General features: G+C 51.0%; 1 protein-coding gene and 1 long non-coding RNA gene across 2 annotated transcripts; both read right to left on the reverse strand.

Annotated features, from left to right (window-relative positions):
* Nucleotides 1-237: 237 nt before the first annotated feature.
* Nucleotides 238-11709, reverse strand: LOC122386160 (sorting nexin-29-like). Its single transcript, XM_043375094.1, has 15 exons — nucleotides 11305-11709; nucleotides 10258-10380; nucleotides 9931-9998; nucleotides 9578-9713; nucleotides 9179-9288; nucleotides 6529-6669; nucleotides 5934-6189; nucleotides 5504-5648; nucleotides 5045-5195; nucleotides 4414-4528; nucleotides 3815-3892; nucleotides 3346-3532; nucleotides 2562-2822; nucleotides 1481-1621; nucleotides 238-1069 (listed from the first exon to the last, which is right to left on the reverse strand). The coding sequence occupies exons 1-15, from the start codon at nucleotides 11376-11378 to the stop codon at nucleotides 812-814; spliced, it is 2244 nt and encodes a 747-aa protein (XP_043231029.1). The 5' UTR covers nucleotides 11379-11709; the 3' UTR covers nucleotides 238-811.
* Nucleotides 11710-15699: 3990 nt separating this feature from the next.
* On the reverse strand, nucleotides 15700-23272 carry LOC122386141. Its single transcript, XR_006257339.1, has 4 exons — nucleotides 23216-23272; nucleotides 21541-21911; nucleotides 18739-18869; nucleotides 15700-16310 (listed from the first exon to the last, which is right to left on the reverse strand). It is a non-coding gene; the product is annotated as an uncharacterized LOC122386141 (long non-coding RNA).
* Nucleotides 23273-24069: the final 797 nt, after the last annotated feature.

Below are 24069 nucleotides of genomic sequence, written 5' to 3' on the forward strand. Positions count from 1 at the left end.
ACCTTCATATATGGCTTGTGGTATACAGTCAGGTCATGGTCGGCGATAAAGGCCGGCTGTTTGTAATGCGCGTCACGGTGTGTAGCAGCTTCCGACCCCCCCCCCCCCCCCCCAGATAGCTGGTGGTCGGCTGCGCGGAACGGCTGCGGGCGGCGCCGCCCCGCCCCGCCCCGTACCCCACCCAGCCCTGTGTGCCGGTAGTTTGAGCGACCCCCCCCCCCCTCCCCCCCCCCCCAGCGAGCTGCAGCAGCCCTCACCCGCGACAAAGGCGTCCGGCGTATGGAAGCATTCAGCGGAGACTGCGCCCGGCGCGAGGCCGGCCGGTGCGGCGGCCACCGCGGCTCGCAGTCATCACAGCCAACGCCCGACCCGCGGCCGGGCCGGACCGACTCCCCGCCCGCGACTCTACGCCGCCAGTTGTCACAGAATCAACAGACAGACGAGATTCGGCCGCTAGGTCCCAATGATTTCCGACGGCAAACCTACTATGGAACGTTTAGACTCTCCTTCAGAGCACGAATCCGCCGCCGGGTCAAGGCAAAGGGACCCGTTACCGGTTTAGCCCTCGGTCTCTTTGCCCCCTCAGTAACGCCTAAAGATCACCCATCCGACTATTACAGGTACCGTTCAAGACATTTCACCACAGCTCCCGGCCTGACATTTCACTCCACGCAGGAGATGACAACCCGCAGTGTCCAGTGTCCACACCCGCAGCAGTCGTCACCGCTGCGAGCCGTGCCAACCGGCGCGCCGCCAACACACCCGGTCGGCGGGACTGACCTGACCTCGCCGCTGGTCCTCGGAGACCGGCTCACAGTCCTGTGTAGCGGGGCCGCGCCGGGCCGGCCGCCGGCGCCGCCGACCGGCTGAACATACTCAGCCGGCCGCCGGCCGCCGCGCCGCCCTGCTCGCCGGCGGCGCCGCTGCGGCCGAAGAACGGCTCCTCGGCGACCAGCGCGGCGCGGCAGGGCGCGCGCGCCAGCTCGGCCCGGCCGGCGAGCAGCGCGCGCGTCACACAGCGCAGGAACTCCTGCAGCTTCCGGCGGCGCTCCTCGACCAGCCGGCCGTCCTGCCGAGCGGCGGGGCCAGGAGCCGTCAGTCAGAGCACACGGGACCGTCGTATCACACAGCAGGTCGGCACACGGCTGACAGCTGTTAGATTAAACACGAGACAAGAGCGACTGTCAAAGCAAACAGCCCACGGACAAAAGTACAGTTACTACACATAAAATCGGAAACGCACGGCTTTTTTGTAGCGTTTCGGTGAAGCAACGACTTAAATTGCTTAAAAAACACGTTAAAGGCAGAACAATATAACCAATCATCAGCAAACGCAAAAAACCGCAAGGTTTTATCAGAGTGCTTAACAAGAGTCCCAACTCATCCAGGAGCTGATAACTGCAGATATGCGGTCAAACGTTATAAATTCCCGACAGCAAAACAGAATTTGTTGTGAAGGAAAATTGCTACTACAACATACCTTTTTGTTTAACGTTTTCTTCGGCGGAAAATCGAATTGTCTCACTTCACTGAATTCCTTCTTCAATTTGTTGTATAAAAGGTAAAAACTGGAATATCTGTGATATACATTCCACTCTTCATCACGTATCCGAATATAAACCTGCAATGGTCGACGAGTGGTTAGTGGAACACCAAGGGATAAGTGATGATGGTTTGGGTTTAAACGCCTCGGCGACGAAGGCCATTTGGCGTCCATCACTTCATGTTCAGTATAAGAACAAGTAAAAATAGTCGACAGTAAGAAAACCAGTAAAAGTTATGCGGAAGGGAAAAAATAGATCAGGCCTCGGGGGAATAGAGCTCAGAGCCACGTGAGCAACTTCGGTAACGTCAGTCTCCAGAGTGCACAGACGGAAGCAACACAAAAAATAACAATAAAAAAAAGCAAAGTTCAGGTGTAAAGCGATGCGTTGCGAAGGCCCATGCGTCTGATGAAGCCGAGCTTTTCGGACCGGTACACCCAGCAATCATCATCAACGTAAATCCTAATCAATCTAGACTCCAAAGCACTAACCCGATAATGGATCGGATCGGGCTACCTCAACAACAGACAACTAGATACCGTTCAGGTATAAAGAGGTCTACTTCCCTGCCGAAGCCAACATATGAGGGAGACCCGCCCGCCCCACGGCCGGCCCGATCCCCTACCTCACCTGGTACGGTAGCTGACGTAGTGAGCGCAGTCACTCTCTGCCCCCACCTCACCTGGTAGACGTGGTGAGCGCCGTTCCACTCTACCCCTACCTCACCTGGTAGACGTGGTGGGCGCCCCCTGCTCTCACCTGGTAGACGTGGTGAGCGCCGTTCCACTCTACCCCTACCTCACCTGGTAGACGTGGTGGGCGCCCCCTGCTCTCACCTGGTAGACGTGGTGAGCGCCGTCCCACTCTACCCCTGCCTCACCTGGTAGACGTGGTGAGCGCCGTCCAACTGAACCCTTACCTCACCTGGTAGACGTGGTGGGCGCCCCTATCTCACCTGGTAGACGTGGTGGGCACCCCTGCCTCACCTAGTAGACGTGGTGAGCGCCCCTACCTCACCTGGTAGACGTGGTGAGCGCCGTTGCCGGAGCCGCTGAGGAAGGCGGCCGGGATCCAGCAGTGGACGCGGGGCGGCGGCGGCGGCGGCTCGTCGTCCCCGGCGTCAGGCGCCCCCTCCGAGCCGGAGGTGTCAGAGGCGGCCCCGCTGAGGCCGCACTCGGCCAGCTCGGTCCGCAGCGCGGCCAGCTGCCGCTCCCGGCGGCCCAGACGGCGCTGCAGTCGCTCATTGAACTCCATCAGCTCGCCGTGCATCTCGGCCACCTGGGTAGGGGGGGGGGGGGGGTCCGTCGGTCACACACAACTCCGACACCAGCTGTGCAGTGCGTGGTGGGGCTCGGTCACATACAGCTCAGACACCTGTGCAGGGGAAAGAGGGGAGGGGGGCGGGAAGAGAGCACCTCAGTCCCATGCGACAGGCAGCTCGGCCACCCGTCTGATAAGGGAATGAATGGGTAGGGGCAGATACGACATTTCATACCATTTTCACGCCGTGCGATTGTTATGCAGTAAGACCACCGAAACTTCCGTCAGCTGATTGCACCTACTGAGTATCAACACAATTAAGACAGAGCCAGTCAGACGCTCTAACTAGCCGTCCCAGCTTAACGCCGATCGCTACCCGCCGGGACACTCTACCCATCCTGCGGTCCTACGTCTAACCGCCGTGGCTGACCTGTATGAGTTTGTGCCTCGGCCCCTCCGTCGGGTGAGGGGCTATCTTCTGTTCGTCCCCCGATGGGGGTGGGACCATCCTCCGTCGGTCCGCCGTGCCGGACGGACTGACCTGTATGAGTTTGCGCTGGTAGGCCTCCGCCTCGGCGTGGTAGTCGTCGTGCCGCTGGAGCGCCTGCTCCTCCGAGGAGCGCTGCTCGCGCTGCAGCTCCTCCAGGATCTGGTGCGGCGAGCCGTGCCGCAGCTGCTGCACCGCGCTCACGTAGTTCTTCAGCTGGTGCTTCAGGATGCCGTTCTCCCTGCGTCACAGAGCGAACGTATTGAGGTCACCGGTCTGACTGTCTTACAGAACACAGACACGGCGTGACTTGGCACACTTCAAGGTGAAAGCTGACGCCCTGAAAAAAAAATCGCAATACGTTTAGAAAACGTATTATGTTCTTTAATGTAGATAGAAGTGTGCATGCTGCGCTGCATTATTACGGTATACTTCAAATTCATCCGCTGCAGAAATACCGAAATACCAAAAGTGAAGAATAATAGAAGCCGTACGTTTTCAAGATGTCGCTCTTGGTTCTCACCTCTCTGAGGTGAGCCGCTTGCTCTCCAGGACAGCCAGTTTCTCCTCCCAGACGGCGCTGCTGGCCTCTGCCGCCTCCCTGTCGGCGGGCCGACCGAGCAGGTATCACAGACTGCACTCAAAGGGTGGGCTCAGAGGGACTGCACAGACCCGTCCATCCAATGAGCATCGAAACGGGAGGACGGCAGCACTGACGCAGGTGTTGGCTACAGACGATGGTCATTGTAGCTTCACGGCGCCCTAAGCAGATACAGATGCAGATACAGATGTATTCAAACAGGATCCCCTCTGAGGAGGGGCTTTTCACATGTTCACGTCAATGAAAAACCGAAAATACAAACAATGAAGCGCATACATACTCTTTCACGCACATGCATTCGTTCAACATACGTTCATGTCGGTGGCGTGGCCAGCAGCACATTTTTGACTTTGTAGCGGTACGACAGAATACCTGGCTCGACTCCCAGCTCGTTCAAACGAGCTATGCCACGGTAGCAGAGCCTACCAAACAGGAAGGTTTCAGACATTCAACCAGAAACTATGTACTTGAAATGGTTGGTTCTATTATATTCAAAGGCTGAATTTCACTCGTCTGGGTACCTGAGTGCGTCCCGCTGCTGTCGGACCGAGTCGAGCTCGGCGCGGAGCTCCGTCACCTGCTCGCTGAGCGTGGCCTTCTGACCGCTGACAGCCACCAGCGCCTCCCGCAGCTCCCCTGACGGAGGGAGAGCAGAGTGTCAGTCAGAAACAGACACACGGCGGGACACAGCACAGACACGGCACAACACAGCGCAGACACGGCGGAACTGACAGCGCAGACACGGCGGGACACAGCGCAGACACGGCGGAACACAGCGGCAGCCGTCAGCACGGCAGAGCGGGAAACGCACAATATATCAGCACAGCTCGCATTCAAACGCCCAGCGGCGCCGTCAGCGGGGCCCATGCGTGACCAGAGCGCCGGTGAGCCGGCCCCGTCACAGGCCGACCGTCCACCACCGGACGCAGACAGGTGGGGTGGTAACACGGCACAGACACCGGACCGGAGTCGTGTCCAAGCGTACTGCCGTCCAGCCACTGAGATGGACGGCAGCTCAGTCGCTGGACGGCAGCAGAGAGTGCCACTGAGCGATACAAACATCGCGATACTGGGCTACACAGCAATCAGAAGGCGCCAGTGTGTCAGCATGCACCACACAATGTCGGTGGTTTTTCAGCTGGCGGTACTCACTCTCTGACAGGGAGGCGGTCGTGCTACTCTCTCCGGGAGGTAGCGTGCCGTGGTCGCCGACCCCACTGGACACAGAGGGCGCCGCCTCCAGTAGGTCTCTGACGTCATCGGCAGAGTCGGCCGAGCTGGCCAGGCCGTTACAGAGCGCGCCCTGGGGAACAGAGGGAGGGGAGGGGAGGGGAGTCAGCCAGGCTGTGCCACTAACGAGAGGGGAGCGGTCAGTTGGCCGAGCTGGCCAGCCCGTTACAAACCACCTGAGAAACGGAGAGGGGGAGAGTCAGCCGGGCCGAGCTGGCCAATCTGCTGCAGTAGTACAGCGATGGGAGAGATTCAGACCGGCTACACCACTGACAGGAGGGCAGAGATATATTTGGCCGCCTGTATCAATAATAGGATGGGAGCCGAGGATCACACTATCAGTATTCACCGGTCCCCGCCCGGCGCAGTGCACTGACTCACCGGCTGCGGGAGCGCCGGCTCGCCGTTGGACGCGCTGAACCGGTCACTGACAGCGTCCAGCTGCAGCGTCAGAGACGCCGCGTCACCGGCCTCGCCGCCGCATGGCCGCAGTTGCTGGGGCGCCTCCGGGCCGGCCTCCTCCGACCTGCCGCGCGCGGAACACACGCCGGTTACACGAGACCGCCGCCGACAGGTGCCAGTTAGGAGCAGTTGCGCTTTGCATGAAAAACGAATTTATTCGGCTCGTTTGTCCCTAGTCTGTCCTTCTCGCTCCATGCATGACATTCCCGATCCGTTCAGTCTCTATCCCATCATATCCCGTCTCGCTCCATCCCGCTCAGTCCCACCCGGACCCGCCCGCTCGGTCTCACCTGGTGCCGTCCCGTCCTACCCCATTGGCCCCCACCCCGTCCCGCCCGCTCGGTCTCACCTGGTGCCGTCCTCGCCGCTGCTGGCGTCCGGCAGCGAGTGCTCCGAGCGGCTGCTGCCGTCGTGCTCGCCGCCGGCGCCGTCGAACGAGAAGGCGTGTCGGCCGCCGGCCGGCGCCGGGGACGAGACGCACGTGGCCGGCGCCGACCGCCAGCTGGGCGACGCCACCGAGCCGGCGTCATCGCCGTCCAGCGACACCACCTGGGCCTGCACACGCCGGCGCCGGCGGCGGCCGCCCGGCCGCGCCGCGCGCACATCTGCCCGAGCAGACAGCAGATGATGGCGGGCAGCGCGGGGTGGGAGCGAGCCGAGAAGGTGGTATCGTCCCCATCCTGGGCTAGTTAGGTCGGGTAGGACTCCCAGGGCCACTGCAATCGCATACCGCATTTTCATCGGACAACCGACACAGCTCACGAACATTACAGCAATCAGCGCCGGATAAAGTGAGTGAAGCTTCATGTGCTCAGAGTCCCTGTACATCTTTAAGCCTTACATTAATTACACAGAGTTTGTGCGTTCCTCATATGTGTCACCCCTCTTCCTCGCCCCACTCCATTCCTCTCTCCATTCAGAGTTTTTTTTCACTCAGTCCTCACCGACAGACTGGGCCTTGACCACGGCCTCTGGCTCTCGGCTGGGCGGCGCTGCGCTCAGGTCGGGCGGTCGCGGCCGCGGCCGGGCCGCACCGTTCAGCTCCTGGCGGTCTATGCTGATGGCAAACAGCACCGAGCTCAGACCTGGCGAAGGGCCGGCCGAGACACGTCAGATGACGGCAGGACGCGGTATCTGAGACAGGCCGGCGGGTCAGCTTAGTGTGCGTCAGTGCGGATCTGGACGGTGTTTCATCGACGCTGCCAGCACACGTGGCAATTTGGGTTTCCGTGGAAACATCAACAAGCCCATAACGGGTGTCTACTAATTTTTGGCACAAAACTAAATGTCTCATAAATCACATATATTTTGCTTAAACGTCACCAAACTTCACACATGGTTGGAATCACTCATACTGAACGCTATCTGATCAGTGCAGGCTGCTGTTGACTCCTCGTCGCTCGGCACGGCGCACGCCCTCCGGGACCCTCTCCATCATGGTGCGCGGCACCTCCTCTCGGATCGAACGAAGAACCCTCTGAATACGGTTCTTCAGCTGGACTTCTGATGCCGCTCTCCATCCGCCCTTATAAACTTCCTGCTTGACGATGCCCCAGAAGTCCTCGATGGGGCGCAGCTGAGGCACGCAGGGCGGGTTTTCATCACGCGCAACAAACGGCACCCCAGCCTCCTCCAGAAGGGTGACCGTTTCTTGGCATAGTGAGCCGCTGCCAGGTCTGGCCAAAAGATAAACCCACCATGAGGGTACTGTTCTCTCAAAAATGGGAAAAGTTTCTTCTGGAGACACTCTTGGCGGTAGAAGTCGCCCCCTACGTTGGCGCGGCTCGGGCAGATGACAGGGCTTGACACCCCCCTGGGAGAGATCGCCACCCAGACGAGAAGCTTTCTCGGGAACTTTCCCACAGGCCGGAATCTGACGTCATTCGGTATGTCTCCTCCAGGGCCAGCGTAGAAGCCGGAGTTTGCGGGCATATCACTTCCTGAGAACGTAAAATAGCTCTCATCATTCATGACCACCTCCACTTCGGCGTTCCTCGAGAACGTCCCAGGAGCCAGCCGTCTTATCCGGGTCTTTTGCCGCTTTTCTTGCTCAGGAGTGACCTCGGGCACCTTGATCCTTTTCTTATACTTTATGTTGTTATCATGAAGAATTTTCGCCACATACTGATGATATACGCCAAAACGCCGGGCCAGCACGCGCAGGGATGTTCCAACGCGTCCCTTGGCGGCATTCAAAAGAAGGCGCTTCTTCTGGGGCCCAAGTTTAGAGGGTTTTGCGCCACCTTTCCCTTTACCGGCGTGCTTACTGCTACCCCTAGTCTCAATGTTCTTTAATATACGGTAGGCAGTTCTTCTCGACACTCCTGCTACCTCCAGCCGTGACACAAGCTAGCTTTTTGGTAGGAAATGCTGTTCTTTGGCAAAATCGGCCAAAAATTCACGAACCTGCGTTTTAGTCAAAGTCTCCATGATAAGTGAATGTTGCACGAAAATAAAATAAAAATGTTGTGGTGAGTGCACAATTGTTAGGTCTTCATATGCAAAGAATTTCAGTGACATTGGGTGACGTTAGTGTAAATAAAAATAAATCAAACTTTTGTGCCAAAAATTAGTAGACAACCGTTAGCTCCAACACTACCATAAGTATGACGTCAGCTCGCGAAATGCGCTGGCAGCGCGCTGGCAGCGTCGGTGAAACACCACCTTAGACGACTCACGACATCAGACCAGCGACGTCAGTCGGGAAAAAATCATCCTTCAGCTAGAAAAGGATTAACTACGATCATAACCGTAATATGATGCACCGTTAGTGGGGCATCATATTACGGTTGAGGTTACATTATTTGCCAGTGGTAGTAACGACTCTTTGACTCTTTAGTGCCCAGGTAGTAACATCATATGCCAGTTTGGCGACGTCAGGGGGGACCGTCATTCACCAGGTGTCTGTTGGAATGCCGAGGTCACGTCACCGGGTGTCTGTCGGAATGCCGAGGTCACGTCACCGGGTGTCTGTCGGAATGCCGAGGTCACGACGTCACCGGCCGTGGCCGAGCGCTGTCCTGCGCTGAGTCATACTAGCCAGCCCGGGGCCCGGGACCACCACACGGCACGTCACTCACAGACACACAGAGCGCAAACACGGGTCTGGTAACGGAGGCCGCACAGAAAAACACCGCACCGGCGGAACAGCAACAGACAACTGCGCACCCAGATCTCAATAAACAAACGATTCTGGGACAGCGGTCCGACCACTCTCGGCAAAACACTCTGAGGTTGATAACAGGAACCACACCTGTCTCCATCAGCCGATGAAAAAGAAATAACGAAACCGACTGCGGGGATACCAAGCCGACTCAGTCCCGCCCCCCCCCCCCCAAAAAAAAATCGGTCACAGAACTGAACACATGTACGGTATAGGCGTACCGGTCGAATGGCGAACGGGACCGGCACTATGGCTCGTGGGGCTGCGGGCGACAACTACATCGAAAATGGAGAGATGGAGAGATGGAGGGAAGGAGGGAGATGGAGGGAACACATCTACGGAGAGATGGAGGGAACAGGACAGAAGACAGCGGGGACGCGGACAGCGCGGTCCGGCGGGTTCAGAGGGGAGTGGGAGAGTCCCAACCGTACCGGCAGCGATGTTGGGCAGCATGGCGTTCTTCTCGGGGTCAGCCAGCACCGCCCACGGCTCGTAGAAGCGAGCCATGCCCTCTCGGTCGCCGATCAGTGCGTGAAGGTACCTGCCGCCGGCAGAAAACGGGCAGTGTTAAACACAAGGCGGCCACGAGGATAACAGCGATATCAGTAATTGACGGTCGTATTTTGTCGGTCAAGGTCACGACTAAGCATACGCATACGTAACAGGGATACCGTCATAAAAAGAACGCTGCAAGACGGAAACCGGCGGTCACTGCAGACTGATATAGCTTGTTGATGTTCGAAAAAAGATACGCAGTTAGATGTGGTTCAGTGGGCCTGAACAGCTTGGGGACAGGTCTGGGCGGCCCGGGCCGGGGCGGCGGCGCGTACCGTTCGAGCGAGCTCTCGTTGAGCGCCGAGCGGAGCCAGGCGCGGCCGCGGCCGGCGTCCGAGTGGATGTTGACCAGCAGCAGGTAGCGCTCGTACTCGTGCCGGGTCAGGTGCAGCCGCACGTAGTGCCAGAACACTGCCGGCCGACGGTCCGGGGTAGGTCAGACTGCCGGTCACCGCGACATACGGACCGGAGGGCGGTACAAGAGCACAACCGGGCCGACCGGCGGCACAGGCGGGTGAAGAGCAGACAATGGAACACCAATACACACACTCTGACAATCTGGCGCCTCGCTATCCGCCAATAACGCACTGTGGATAGTTGAAAGTCTCTGAGAAGAGACGGAACGTACCCGGGGGTTCCGGCGGCGCTCCACTCAGGTTTATGCTAAAGTTCTGAGCAATGGCATCACGCATCTGTCTGAAAGAGCAGGGGCATTAGAAATCAGAACAGCAGCTAACAGTGGGTGAACAGGCTTGAACAGCTTGTCAGCAGAGCAGAACAGCAGAGCAACTTGAGCTTTGTCATATATGCAGTGTCATGCTTTGACAGCCATTAGCTAAGCACTGGCAAGTGGCAGTCACTGGATATTGAAACCTCACTTCTCTGTTGGATTTCAATCATCCCATTCCTGTCCCTCCCCTACAAGTCCCCTATGGCGTCCAAATCAGATTGGTACCTGAATGGGGTGTTGCTGGCCTCGGGCTGTCGGAGGCCATGCTGCAAGACCGCCTCCAGCTGCTGGCACAGGCAGCAGATGCGTGGGTCCATGTCAGTGGCCAGCTCCCGCTTACCACCAAACCTGCAAGGGAATGAGAGCAGGGTCAGTGAGGGATCTGAGGAGAGGGGAGCCCACTGCAGGGTCTGTTGGGGATGGTAGGCCACTGCAGGGTCTGCTGAGGACAGGTCACTGCAGGGTCTGCTGAGGACAAGTCACTGACAGGTTACTGCAGGGTCTGCTGAGGACAGGTCACTGCAAGGTCAGCTGAGGGAGGTCTCCTGGGGAGGGTGGGTCAATGCAGGGAAGTGCGGGTCACTGCTAGGGAGGGCAAGTCATTGCAGAGTCTACTGAGGAGGGCAGGTTGAAAAGACTGAGATAATCATATAGCAGTATGAAATGAAAATACAGGATTATTTCCAGACAAAGAGTGCATTTTTGTCTATGATCAGTGAGTCATGACTGCCAGTGCCACTGTAAATGGGCTGCAAGGCCTGTAGTTGGCTTATACAAATACAGAATACAGAATGGTACAGAATAAAGAGTTGGTCAGAAGTGGAAACTATTCATGTTAATGACATTAAAATGTTATAGCTTTATGTACAGTCTCGAATAACTTGTTCATAAAAGTTCACATTACAATCTGAAAATGTGGGCAAGTCACTTAATTACAACACGACAAAATGCCTGAGCTAATTAGTGATTGAATTCCACTTCTATTTGATCTATATTACTAATGTAATGAACTGAAACCAGCCACTTCTTCAAATAAGCTTAATATATAAGCCAAAGGTTTTAGCTTCAATGCAGTTTAGAAAAAGGATGACAGGGAACCAACATCACATCCAATTAGTTTGCCAACACTTAGCAGTAAACTCGGCAAAATCACCTGGTCAACTCACCTGCAAAGTTATAGCATTTGATTATGCATTGTGATTCCAAAGTTATAGCATATCATTTTAAATTGCAAAAGCTTTTTCCTAATGAATATTTACTAACTTTCCTCACCTGATTTGACACTGCTTTACAGCATCCAGCAGCCTTGACAAAAGGTTTTGCCTTTCTTCCGACTTGAAATCCATGGCTTTGTCTTCCTCTGTTTGTCTATGCTTGTGGCTGATTGAAATACCACAGCTATTTGTCACAGGGAAATGCAAATAATTATCGTCTTCCCTCCTTCTGCTTCAGCTTTATCGAAATTAAATACCTAAGCAAAGTTACACACAACCAAACGCGCAAATCAAAAACCTTCGAGTGTGAGGCACAGCAAAGCGATGGAGAAGGTTGAACTAGCAGCGAAGCCTTGAAGTAAAAACCTTCTCACCATGACAACGCAGATCTCTTCAATTATTCCAAGGCCAATAATCTGAATCCAGCCAAAATTGCCCTAAGCTTCGCCCCAAGCGAAGATCTCCAAACACTGCCGACCTTGAAAAAGTGCATGAGCCAATGAGCTGGCAGAAGTAGGAGAGGCGGACAGCACTATTCTACTGCCAGTTCTGCGATCGTCCCAAAACTTGAGAGATGCCAGCTTCATTGAGAAAATAATGATATATGAGTTGAAGTATACAATTATACTACCAGTTTTGTACTTTTATAACCTCAGATGACCCAAGTGACCTTAAAATGTAATTGTACCTACACTCTCGGGCAGGGCTGCGGAGTCGATGGATTTTCGGCGACTCCGACTCCGACTCCGACTCCGGCTTTTAAAAACCAGCTCCGACTCCGACTCCGACTCCGGGCAGAATTGTCGACTCCGACCGACTCCAACTCCCGACTCCGACTCCGCAGACCTAGCAGGGCTGCGGAGTCGACAGATTTTCGGTGACTCCCCAGTAAACATGCCGACGTCGGCCCGACGTCGGCCGACGTCGGGGTGACGTCGGCAACTCGGCATCGGCATGCCGACGTCGGTCCGACGTCGGTCCAACCTCGGCACGACGTCGGCTGGATGTCGGATATGCCCGCATGTTCCGACGTCCAGCCGAGGTCCAGCCGACGTCGGGCCGACGTCGGACCGAGATCAATTGCTGAGGTCCAGCCGACGTCGGGCCGACGTCGGGGCGACGTCGGACCGACATCGGCCGCTGTTTTGACCGTTAAAATAATATAAAATACATGTTTCATGTTTCATAAAGAGCTTCTGTATTCAAAATATCCTCAGGAAACTCAAATCTTCCTCCACGCCGCAACCCCCTGATCCGGACTGGACGGGAAACTTTATCCCATTTGGGATTGCCCGTAAGCCGAGCTCGCCCGTAGCCGGGTGCGGTGAGTGCTTGGGGGCTGCTCGGCCTATCCTTTGGTCAGGCTCAGCCCCGGCAACTCACCAAGGCCGGGCCCAGTTCATATAGAAAGGCCAGTCGGCAAGTGTCACTTTGCCAAAGTGCCACTTATCAAAGGGACACTTTGGGAAACGTTGGTGCAGGTCTAAGAGTGGCTATATGAATCCATTGTGGGGTCGCCCTTTCCAACATGTGTCACGTAACAGCAATGGGACCAGGGACTCTATATGAACTGGACCGAGGGTGCTCGCCAAGAAGACCAATGTCTCCATCCTATCATCCTTCCGGCCAGGGCTGCGGAGTCGATGGATTTTCGGTGACTTCGACTCCGACTCCGGCTCGGGTTTCTAAAATCGACTCCGACTCCGACTCCGACTCCGGTCACAACTGTCGACTCCGACCGACTCCGACTCCGACCCCGACTCCGACTCCGCAGCCCTGCTTCCGGCTCTGAAATGGTCTTGTCAGACCGAAAGGGCATAAGCCAACAAAACAAACAAAATTCGGTATCTGCCTGCGTGGTATAGTGGTTAGCGCACTGACCTCGCGTTCAAATGACACGGGGTTCGAATCCCATCGCCGGCTGATGCTTTTGGCGTGTTGTCCCAGTAAACATGCCGACGTCGGCGACTGGGGGGCTCGAATCCCGCCGCCGGTTGATATTTTTGGCGCGTTGTCCCAATAAACATGCCGACGTCGGCCCCGTCGGTCCAACGATGAACGATCTCGTCAACCTCGGCAAACGACCTCGGCCCGACGTCGGCTCGACGTCGGCTGGACTTCGGCTGGACGTCGGAACATGCGGGCATATCCGACGTCCAGCCGATGTCGGGCCGAGGTTGAACCGACGTTGGGCCGACGTCGGGCCGAGCCTCGGCCCGACGTCGGGCCGACGTCGGCATGTTTACTGGGTCCGACTCCGACTCCGGCTCGGGTTTCTAAAATCGACTCCGACTCCGACTCCGACTCCGGTCACAACTGTCGACTCCGACCAACTCCGACTCCGACTCCGACTCCGACTCCGCAGCCCTGCAGTCTCGGGTTAGGTATTGAAGTCATCTTAAAACACAGCAGTTACGCTCTGATGATGCACATCTCGCCGCTGCCCGTTGCTACAAGGCGTTGGCGCCTGGCGGCTACAGAGGTTGACGCTCGATTTATATGGAAACGCTAGCAAAATTGCCAATTTTTCCTATGCTTTCACAGAAATAAAGCGTAATAGGTAATAAAGCCTTTTAGAGCGGTTAACGGCGTGTTGACTGTTGTGCAGCATGGCCCACGACGACCAAGACGGTCATCCACGGACTTTTAAATCAGTGGCGGCGGAAGCAGGGGGGCAAGGGGGGCATCTGCACCCTAAAGCTATGGAAAGGGGCGCCTCGAAAATCTGTAGAGGAGGCAGGAAGTTAAGAGGTGCGGCAGCCATAAAGCTGAGCAGTGCGACACCGCAACTGATAAAGGCAGTGACTTGTGACACGAAGATGGTGGCAATGACGTGGGAAAAGTATCTTTTGATATGCTGAAGAGTGGAGGGCATCCTTATCTGAAACAAAGGCAGATGCTGCCGACCCTGTCGAATATAATCTTGCCAGGCGATAAAGGCTAGGAGGGCGCAGCCACTCGAGAAGCGCGCCATGCGGAAGAGGGGCGCCTGCATGCGAAAGAGGGGCGCCTGTGTGTGGGACGAAAAAGAAACATTTATGGAGATGTCTTTGAAGGCGATAGCCTCCGAACGCCAACACGAACATATGAGGGCTTATAGCGTTGCAGGCTCCATGCGACAAAAAGGGGCGCCTGATGGCCGATATGCGAGAGGAAATTAGTTTGTGTAACATTTATCGGGGGCGGTTTGCCGTTTACAACATATGAATGTTAAGGGAGGTCCGAGATTGGGGCCTGTAAAATTGCACTGTCCGTATGGGCGGTTACACCCCTAGTGCTAGGGCGTATTTTGCGTTTTTTTTTTTTTTTTTACTGGGGAGATGATTATGACCAGGAATAGCACTCTGCAAACTTCTATGGGCGCCTGTATAGGGGCGAAACTGATTTTCCAGTGCAGGGACGGCCATCGGCATTGTGGGGCGGCATTCATTCCACTGGGGCGTCTGCCAGTGTTGAAGGGCGGGATTCATTTCAATGGGGCGCCCGTTGGTGTTGATGGGCGGCATGTATCACCTGGGGCGCCTATCGGAGATTGGGGCGGCATTAATTTCACTGAGGCGCCTATCGGCGTTGACGGGTGGTATTTATTCATCCGGGGCGCTTATCGGTGGTATAGGCCGGCATTCGCTTCACTGAGGTGCCTATCGGTGTTTTAAGGCGGCAGTAAATCCACTGGTGTCTGGGGCGCCTACCGGCGTCGAAAGGCGACATTCATAATTCATTTCACTGGGAGGCATATTGGTGTTGATGTGTAACATTCATTCTCCTGGGGCGCCCGGCAATGAGGGGGCGGCATTTATTCCGTTCCCCTGGGATGGGCCCCTACACTGAAAAAAACTTACTCCCCATTTTCTAATTTTAGAATGCCAAAAAGCACTCCTGCAATCGAATAATTTTATGACCTGGCATAAGCGCCTAAAATGGGGAGTTTTGGGGAATAAAACTAGCATATAGAATATATTTAGTATCCGAACGCTTATATTATTCGCGCAAGGGAGTAATTTTATGACGGAGGATAAAAGTATGCTATCTTTGGATAAAATTACACCAGATGATAATTTTATTAACTTAATACTAAAATTACTCCCATTCGGGGAATAATATTGCCATGCCAAAAAGCACTCCTTTTTTCGATAATTTTACCCCGGAGTAACTCCCCGGTAAAATCAAGCCCCGGTGTAAAAGTACCACCCCTGATAATGCGGGGTGATGTGATAATATTATGACCAAGTGTAAAATAAGGAATGCATTTAAACAATGTATTGAAACACCAACAATTGATTAACGAATGGTACCTGAGCATCAGCAGGTACATCTTAATTTGGACGCACTTCCAGTGATGGCGCATTGCGGCCGACAGGGACGTAATTTTGCTTCCTAGTTGAGAAGCGGCGTCTCAACTGGGAGGCAAAACTTCGTCTCTGCCGGCCGCAATGCGAAATCACTGGAAGGACGTTCAAGGTCACAACTCACAAGGGCGTTATGGTTAACACTGAGGCTAACGAATAACATCTACGCACAGAACCACCGCCACGGATGGCATATAAAACGAGCGTGATCTGGGCTATGAAAGACGTACTGAGACTCATTGGCGTACTGAGACCGCCGCAGCTGAATTAGTCATAATCAGAGGCTCCAGCAGTGTGAGCCACACGTTGCGAGTCACTTGAGCCACAGGTGAGCCACAAGTCACGAGTCACTTGAACCACAGGTGAGCTACAGGTCGCCAGTCATTCGAAGTGGGCATCTCCGATGCTGGTTCTACACTACCTGGGTAACCTCCCACACCTTCTGTGATAAGCCTATAGGTTTACATCGAATCCCACACTCCGGTAAAGAATCTCGAATGCAGGGCCCTGCAGGTCCCCGTGAACTTTGTGTAGAAGACAGCGTGGGCGGCCGTCATTAGGGCCACGGTCTCCAACCTGGTGGCCGGCAGTTGGCAGACCACCACACCGTCCACCGATAGTTCCTCACCTGCCTGACGAACCCCGTTTCTCGGATCCGCCAAGGTGCCAATGGTTGTTCCACAACCATAGGCAAGTAGAGCTAGCAGCTCGTCGTCTGCCGTGAAAAAGAATATTGCAGTCAGTTGGCATCAATGCATATCGTACAAATAAACGTAAAGGAAACCTAGGAGAGAAACAAGGAACCGCGTTCGTACAGTAGCTGGCTATGCCATCTACAGTATCTGGAGACGATTCTTAACGCTTCTTCCTGATTTCTTTTCACTCTCAAAATCGTAGTACGATGCGTAGTACGTTTGCGTAGTACGATACACTCTTACAAACGTGGTGCATAATTACAAAATGATTATACGTCGTTAAAATATTTCAGTGAAATAAGAAATTAGTACCCGATGTTCCGCTGTCATGGTTAAGTATGGAGTGCAAGTAGGTATCAAACTGCATGTAACTGTGGTATATTTGGAGACAATGAAGACAACCATGAATGGAGACAACCTGAATGGAGACAACCATGACTTTTCAATATCACTAGAGTTAAACAACACTTTTTGACTAATAGCAAAACCAACGACGATTGGCTGTCCAAAGGTGAGGTACAACATGTTGTCCCGCCCGTCGTTAAAGTGCCACCTTTTTACGGTTTTCGGTTTAAAACGGTTTTCAGTAGACCTGACCCACCTATGACCTACCCTGAAGTCCGTTTCCCGAAATTTGTCCTAGTTTTCGAGACCTATCCGCATTCGAACTTCACATTGATGCTATCACAAAAAGTGTGGGAGATGGGATTTTAACATGGTAATGTTACATTCCCATATTCCACACATTTGTGATGGCTTTAATCTGAAGTCCAATTGCGGATATCTTGAAAACTAGGCCGAATGTTGGGAAACAGACTTCAGGGTAGGTCATAGGTGGGTTAGGTCTAGTGAAAACCGTTTTGTGTAAAAAACGTGGCAGTCTTTCTTTAAGCCAAAAAAAAAATCATCAAGAAAATAAACAGTTGTCCTGCCCTCTGCTATTAACCCGCGCCCCGTAGGGGGGGGGGCCGAAACGGCCCCCCCCTGTCCTTTTCGGTCGATATCTCCTAAACGGCTGGAGATATCGCCACCAAACTTTCAGGACCCCTCCGGGCATCAATTTTACACATTGTGACCAAAAATTTTTCCAGAGGCTATGATAGGTTGGCCACAAATGACGTCAGAGTGACGTCATGTTCTGTCATTTTCGACCGAAAAAAGACCTTCGCAAGAAGACCTGTCAGGACTACAGCTTTGAAGATACAGAAAAATGATCAAGACATAAAAGGTGTAGAATTGACAGGGCTACAAAACTGCTATCTCGAATTTTTGAAATTTTTGAGTTTTGACCCCCAAAAATCAAAAAAGCATTTTTTTGGATATTTTCGCCAAAAAATCCAAAAAGTTTTTTGAGTTTCGAAAAAAACCGGAATATATGTGATAGTGCCTACCGTCTTCTATCTACACACCAAATTTCAGATCGATATCTCGTTTTTTGGCCAAGTTATAGCGAAAAAACTGTTCAAAAATGATGACGTCAAATTTTCAAACTCAATTTTTGGCAATTCTAGAACTCGTAGAGCAGAACGAAGACCACCATTAGACTCCCCGTGACGAGCTGCATCGAATCGATACCCATTTTATGCAAAAATATCAACTTTGAAATTTGACCTAATTTGACCTGACCTTGACCTGACCTTCACAAAAACGTGACCTAGGCTGGCCCCAAAGGCTGTCTAACCCACATAATCGCATTTGTCATGTAAAATGGACCATAAAACATGTATCACACGACACATTCATATTGTGACCCCCGGTGACCTGACCTCGCTGTGACCTGACCTAGTATCAGTGACCTCAGATAGCAAAGTATGTGTTTGACGAACAATGTACCATCGATGGTTTTCAATAAATTACCAATTTACTCGCTTTCACAGCACATTTCTTGAATTGCCTGCGAACGGTGAAAATCTGACCTTTGACCTGACCTGTGACGTCATCGGTTTGACCTAGGTCAATGAAATTTGGTCACAAGGTAGTTCCCGGGTGGGGCTATCGAACGCCGTTTGAATTTTGAAAATCGGCCGGTAACTTTCCGAGATCTTAGGGGGGGGGGCCGATACGGCCCCCCCCTACGGGTGGTAGGGTCCGCCGGTAGCCCTACGGGGCGCGGGTTAATGTATTACGCCATTGGGATATGTGAAACGTCATTTCTCCATCGTGCAGGAAGAAGCATGCGTGGGAAATACCTTCCTACACTTGGTTTTGGCTAATGTTTTGGCCTGACCTCGTATTTATCGAAAATACCTCGGGCCTAACTTTACATTCGCTAAAAAAAAATCAGTCAGATCTAAACATTATTCCAGCCCTGGCCAGGAATATATTGTCTACGATGATCGGCTCGAGCCCAGTTATATAGAAGAAGAGTATCCCCCCCCCCCCCGGCACGATTGTTGCTAGCGAAACACCTCATCCGAAAAGGTGTGCTTGTGCCCGTTCAAAACTCACCGTCTTTGTCGGCCGGCTCCACGTTTATCATCGTCTGGGCAGTACTTCTTCGCGGTATGTCTGATTTTGTGCAGGACATGCTCCTTCACGTCCTCCTCGAGCCCCATGATCATTCCCAAGTCAGTCCACACCTGGAAACATCGCAAAATCACATTAATGAATGGAATTAACATCAAGCAACATCAAGTGAACATTATATCATTGTGGAAGGTCAGGTCAGGTCAGGTAAGTTACTCCAGCTCACAAAAAGTTTGAAAGCGCGCCACGTCAAGTGTCAACCTCTGGTGATCTTTTACCTGATAAAAATGACTGGAATATGGGGCATTCCACGATAGATCGACCAAAATTTTATCAGATTTGCACCCGACCATTTTTGATTTTGATGAAATCTTGTCTACAGGGTTCTCTTATGCCCTGAAGTCAATGGTGACAACGCTAGACCCCTACGGTCAGCGGTTTAGGAGATATAGCCCCGGGCATTTTGACGAGGTCACTCTGCAGAGTGATTTTTGAAGTGCTATATCTCCTAAAGGAATGAAGGAAATGCATTAAATCTTTGCATCGTTGTGATCGTGGTGAAATGGGCAATTAATTGGCCATCTCGGATTTTCAAAAAAAATGATTTTGATTTTTAGCTGTGACGTCATCAATTTTTAAACTTTCTGGCTACCCCCCTAGTACATTAAAATTTGCCATTATTTTTGCTCAGAAATAAAGTTCCGTCAATTTCCTTTCGACTGGGAAAAAACAAAAATGGTAATCTTTCTACAAATATTTTATTTTATTTTTTGAAAATCGCACTACAAACTCTGATTTACAGAATCGGGTTATTAAGCAATATAAGACACATCTGCGAGGACCAGTTACTTCCAAAAAGAGTTTATCTGGGTTTCGGCATATATTATTCTTCTCTTTAACTTCACTTTTGATAACAAAAAAAAAAAGAACTTTAATATTACTTGCACAGGAGTCAATATAATGGCAAAATTATACATACTTTTGAGCTGCCACAGCTGCCTTGTTTATCAACGTAGCTCAAATGACCAACCGACAGTCGATTTGCAAAGCATATTTACGAACCGACTAATTATAAACGAACAAAATAATTTGTAGTTTCAGGAAGGCAAAAGGTGGTGTAATGTGACTAGGTATTTCATCAGCGAATCATCATTTTCAACGCTGGATGCAATAAAAGCCATAAACAACGGAGTGCGTTCCAAGTAAAAAGTGTGTTTGTGTGGCCGTGATCTCGTTCCCGTCTTGGTGCTTTGCCGTCTGTTATTGCAACTGCAATAGAAATGCACTCCGTTGTTTATGGCTTTTATTGCATCCAGCGTTGAAAATGCTGATTCGCTGATGAAATACCTAGTCACATTACACCACCTTTTGCCTTCCTGAAACTACCAATTATTTTGTTCGTTTATAATTAGTCGGTTCGTAAATATGCTTTGCAAATCGACTGTCGGTTGGTCATTTGAGCTACGTTGATAAACAAGGCAGCTGTGGCAGCTCAAAAGTATGTATAATTTTGCCATTATATTGACTCCTGTGCAAGTAATATTAAAGTTTTTTTTTGTTATCAAAAGTGAAGTAAAAGAGAAAAATATTATATGCCGAAACCCAGATAACCTCTTTTTGGAAGTAACTGGTCCTCGCAGATGTGTCTTATATTGCTTAATAACCCGATTCTGTAAATCTGAGTTTGTAGTGCGATTTTCAAAAAATAAAATAAAATATTTGTAGAAAGATTACCATTTTCGTTTTTTCCCAGTCGAAAGGAAATTGACGGAACTTTATTTCTGAGCAAAAATAATGGCAAATTTTAATGTACTAGGGGGGTAGCCAGAAAGTTTAAAAATTGATGACGTCACAGCTAAAAATCAAAATCATTTTTTTGAAAATCCGAGATGGCCAATTAATTGCCCATTTCACCACGATCACAACGATGCAAAGGTTTAATGCATTTCCTTCATTCCTTTAGGAGATATAGCACTTCAAAAATCACTCTGCAGAGTGACCTCGTCAAAATGCCCGGGGCTATATCTCCTAAACCGCTGACCGTAGGGGTCTGGCGTTGTCACCATTGACTTCAGGGCATAAGAGAACCCTGTAGACAAGATTTCATCAAAATCAAAAATGGTCGGGTGTTAGGCCTTGGTCGATCTATCGTGGAATGCCCAGAATGCTTTCGTCATGGTTTGTGACAAGATTCCCAACTCCGCCTTGAGCGTTTCGTTACGGTTACGTTGCTTAGGACCCGCCAAGTTAGATGGGAGGGGGGTGACTTCCCAGCAGGCGGTAGAAAAACCAGAGGGAGTGGGTTAAAAATTATACAAATTTTCCAGATGTTTTCCTATACAATGCTGTTCCCTGATAGCGCGGATATAAAATGGTGCCACTAATTATATAGTTAGTTCAGTTCAACCATCCCCCGTTAACGAGTTTCAAAATTCCTTTACCGTTACATCACGCTGCCGCGCTGGCGGGAAAAAAGTTCCCACGCACTCATAATACATAGGAAGATGGTGATCATCTGGGTCAACTGGCGAGCTTATAATTGGGAAGTTTATAAAAAAACACGTTGACATGAATGTTTGAAGCCCCGTTTCTCGATAATCCACCCTTAAAAGGCACAGATGTCAAATGTGACATTTTAACTACCCACGCTTACGCATAGCCACTGTGACGTCACCGTGGCAGTCAAATTTTCCTACTGAACTACCCTGTTAGTAAAGGAATCTCGAGTTCAATCACACATAACATTAGACAAGACTTTTAAATACCGAATAAAGCAACACTTACGGCAGCTTCGCTGTACATATCCGGGAATATCTCCTTCATCTCCTCGCCAGTCTTCCGGTTTCGGTTGCTCGTGAGGCATATCCGCCGAACCTCGAAGGAATCTTTGAGAACAGATGTCTTGTGAGTGACATCGGTGTGCTTTAGCTTGGCACTGAACTTGGCGGTTTCGGTGCAGATGTCTAGCTTCGACTTCTTCGTTTTGGGGAAACATCCCCGGCATCCCCTCTTCAGCTGCCGCACGCTTTTTCACATCGATGCCCCTGGCTCGTCTTTCCGTGTCGATGACGGCGTTGCTCAATGCTCAGTGGCTTTCGACAGTTCTTGAATCTGTTCCGAAGTTTCTGTCGGAAGCTGTTCTTCCGCAGAGTCACCTTTGAGAAAGAAAAGAACCGTTTTTTTTTTAATTTCATGGACAGCTTTATCAGGCAGTGAACACTGAACAAGATAAAAATACGTTCATTAAACGTGTTTTCTTCTATCGTGATATTGGGAGGATAGAGACAACAAAAAGTAGATGTCCGGATATGACCGTTTTAACAATTTGTTTTGTTTGTTTGTAACAACAATTTGTCAATTTGTTTTGACAATTTCTCTTCCAGAATTTCATCATCGCGGAAATCTTCGTCCGCAAATCTACGTCAACGCATTTCTTGGATTGTATGGTCATACTACGGATTAGGGGAGAGTGGGGCACATTCGTGCATGGGGCACATTCGTTTTCAGCAGTTTATGGGAACACGAGTGACTGCACGAGCTCAAGGTAAATTATGGAAATATGTCTATCATTGCCGCCCTTCGTTCACCGTAGAAGACAACACTGTACCTGCTGTCATGCTTGATAAAAACGCAAATTTGTAATATTCGTGAGCTTTCCAAACTTTTCTCATATCATCCATTTTCGTGATCCTGACTCGGAAATGTGGTTCAGCTTTTCAAAATTGGGGGTGAAAGCCCACTCTATTCACGGAACTGCTGCAAACTTGTTAGTTGAAAAAGTGTCATTTTTTTCAAAAAGAAATTTTGAAATATATTACTAATAACGTTGTGGGGCAGGTTCGTGTACGCACTGCCTGGGGGCAGATTCGTGCATATTTTTTTTTAGTTTTTGCAATTTATGACTTTATCTGTAGTAGGTTTCTCTAATGACGCTCGCCTGACTCAGTCTCGACTGCTTGCGACGTCGTGACGAGCAATTCACGCGAACTTGGCGAGGTCACGGAGGCCGGCAGTTGGCATATTCTTGTTGGCCAGCTCATTCTTTCTACATTTGTTGTGCAATGCATTCTTGTCGAAAGGAATCAAGTGAAATGACCCCCTGCCAATTTCCTTTGGTAAATTTCTGGTAATGCCCGGTAATTTCTCGAATTTTGCCGGGTGAACGGAAGTGCCCCATCTCTTGAACGAATGTGCCCCATAGGTGGGGCAGTTTCGTGCAAATGTTCAGAGTTAATAAAAGTCATTTTTTCTAATGGAAGCAATAATTTTATAGGATAACTTTTAAAGAGGAAAACTATCTGCAATAGTTCCTTTCCATACTACAATCAACAATTTTGCCATTGCACTAACCAAAGAACAGATATATGGGTTTATCCATTTTTTGCACGAATGTGCCCCACTCTCCCCTACTGTTAAGTCATACTAACAAAACACAAAGTATACAGTAATTTCAGCTTACCTTCGAGGACTGGGACGCTTGCTCGGTTCTCTGACAGAAGGCCTTGGTTCTGACGACTTGAGCACAATGGCGGTCGCGAATGGTCACGAACTGAAGAGACGTTCCGAAAATATTATTCTTGGAATAATACTGTGCTGGACGAATAGATTAATCACTTTTAGATTAGTTATGTCACGACGGAATAGGAATATCAAGAAAGTGATACAGTATTGCTTGAAATACGCTCCCGAATACTCCCGAAGAATAATGTTAGTAATGCTACCACATAATATTACTCCATGCACTGTAAAAAATGTTAGCACAGTTTGAGTTTTCTGACTCACTTTAACGATGTGTTCAAACAACTAACTTGCTAATGAATCCGTATTTATCGAGTAATTTAAACCTTATTGCGAAGCAAAACACGGTTAGTCCAAATCAGGATGAACTAGCTCGGAATCCCCATGTACAATGACACTGTTCGAGTAATCGCCATGTATTCATACCCGCAATTGGCGGACACTGTGTTCCGAAACACGGGGCCTGTTCCAGCGCCTCCAGAAACCTCCAGAAAGCTCCAGAAAGCTCTAGAATCCTCCAGAGAGCGTTCCAGCGCCTCCAGAAAGCTCCAGAAAGCTCTCGCCAAAGCTCCAGAAACCTCCAGTAGCCTCCAGAGAGTTGGGAGGTCCAAATTTCTCTGGAGGCTCTGGTCTACAATTATGGCGCACATGTGACAATCACGAATGTAAACAAAGGACTTTTGACTGATTATTTTACTACTTGAATGTAAAGAAAATTACATTGCTATAATTTTGTTAATCTTCTTAATAAAATTGAAAGCAAATTTTGCGTTTCAAGAGAGAACAACCGTCATT

The sequence above is a fragment of the Amphibalanus amphitrite genome, unplaced genomic scaffold (genome assembly GCF_019059575.1).
Source record: "Amphibalanus amphitrite isolate SeventyFive unplaced genomic scaffold, NRLGWU_Aamphi_draft 000241F_arrow, whole genome shotgun sequence".
Classification (NCBI taxonomy): Eukaryota; Metazoa; Arthropoda; class Thecostraca; order Balanomorpha; family Balanidae; genus Amphibalanus; species Amphibalanus amphitrite.

Excerpts from the sequence above, each read along its gene's own strand:
- LOC122386160 (XM_043375094.1), bottom strand. The coding sequence starts at position 11,378 with ATGGATTTCAAGTCGGAAGAAAGGCAAAACCTTTTGTCAAGGCTGCTG. Across the intron at positions 9,714-9,930 it reads AGCGCCGCCGGAACCCCCGG|TGTTCTGGCACTACGTGCGG; the intron begins GTACGTTCCGTC and ends GTCGGCCGGCAG. Across the intron at positions 5,196-5,503 it reads AGCCGGCGCTCCCGCAGCCG|GGCGCGCTCTGTAACGGCCT; the intron begins GTGAGTCAGTGC and ends TCTGTTCCCCAG.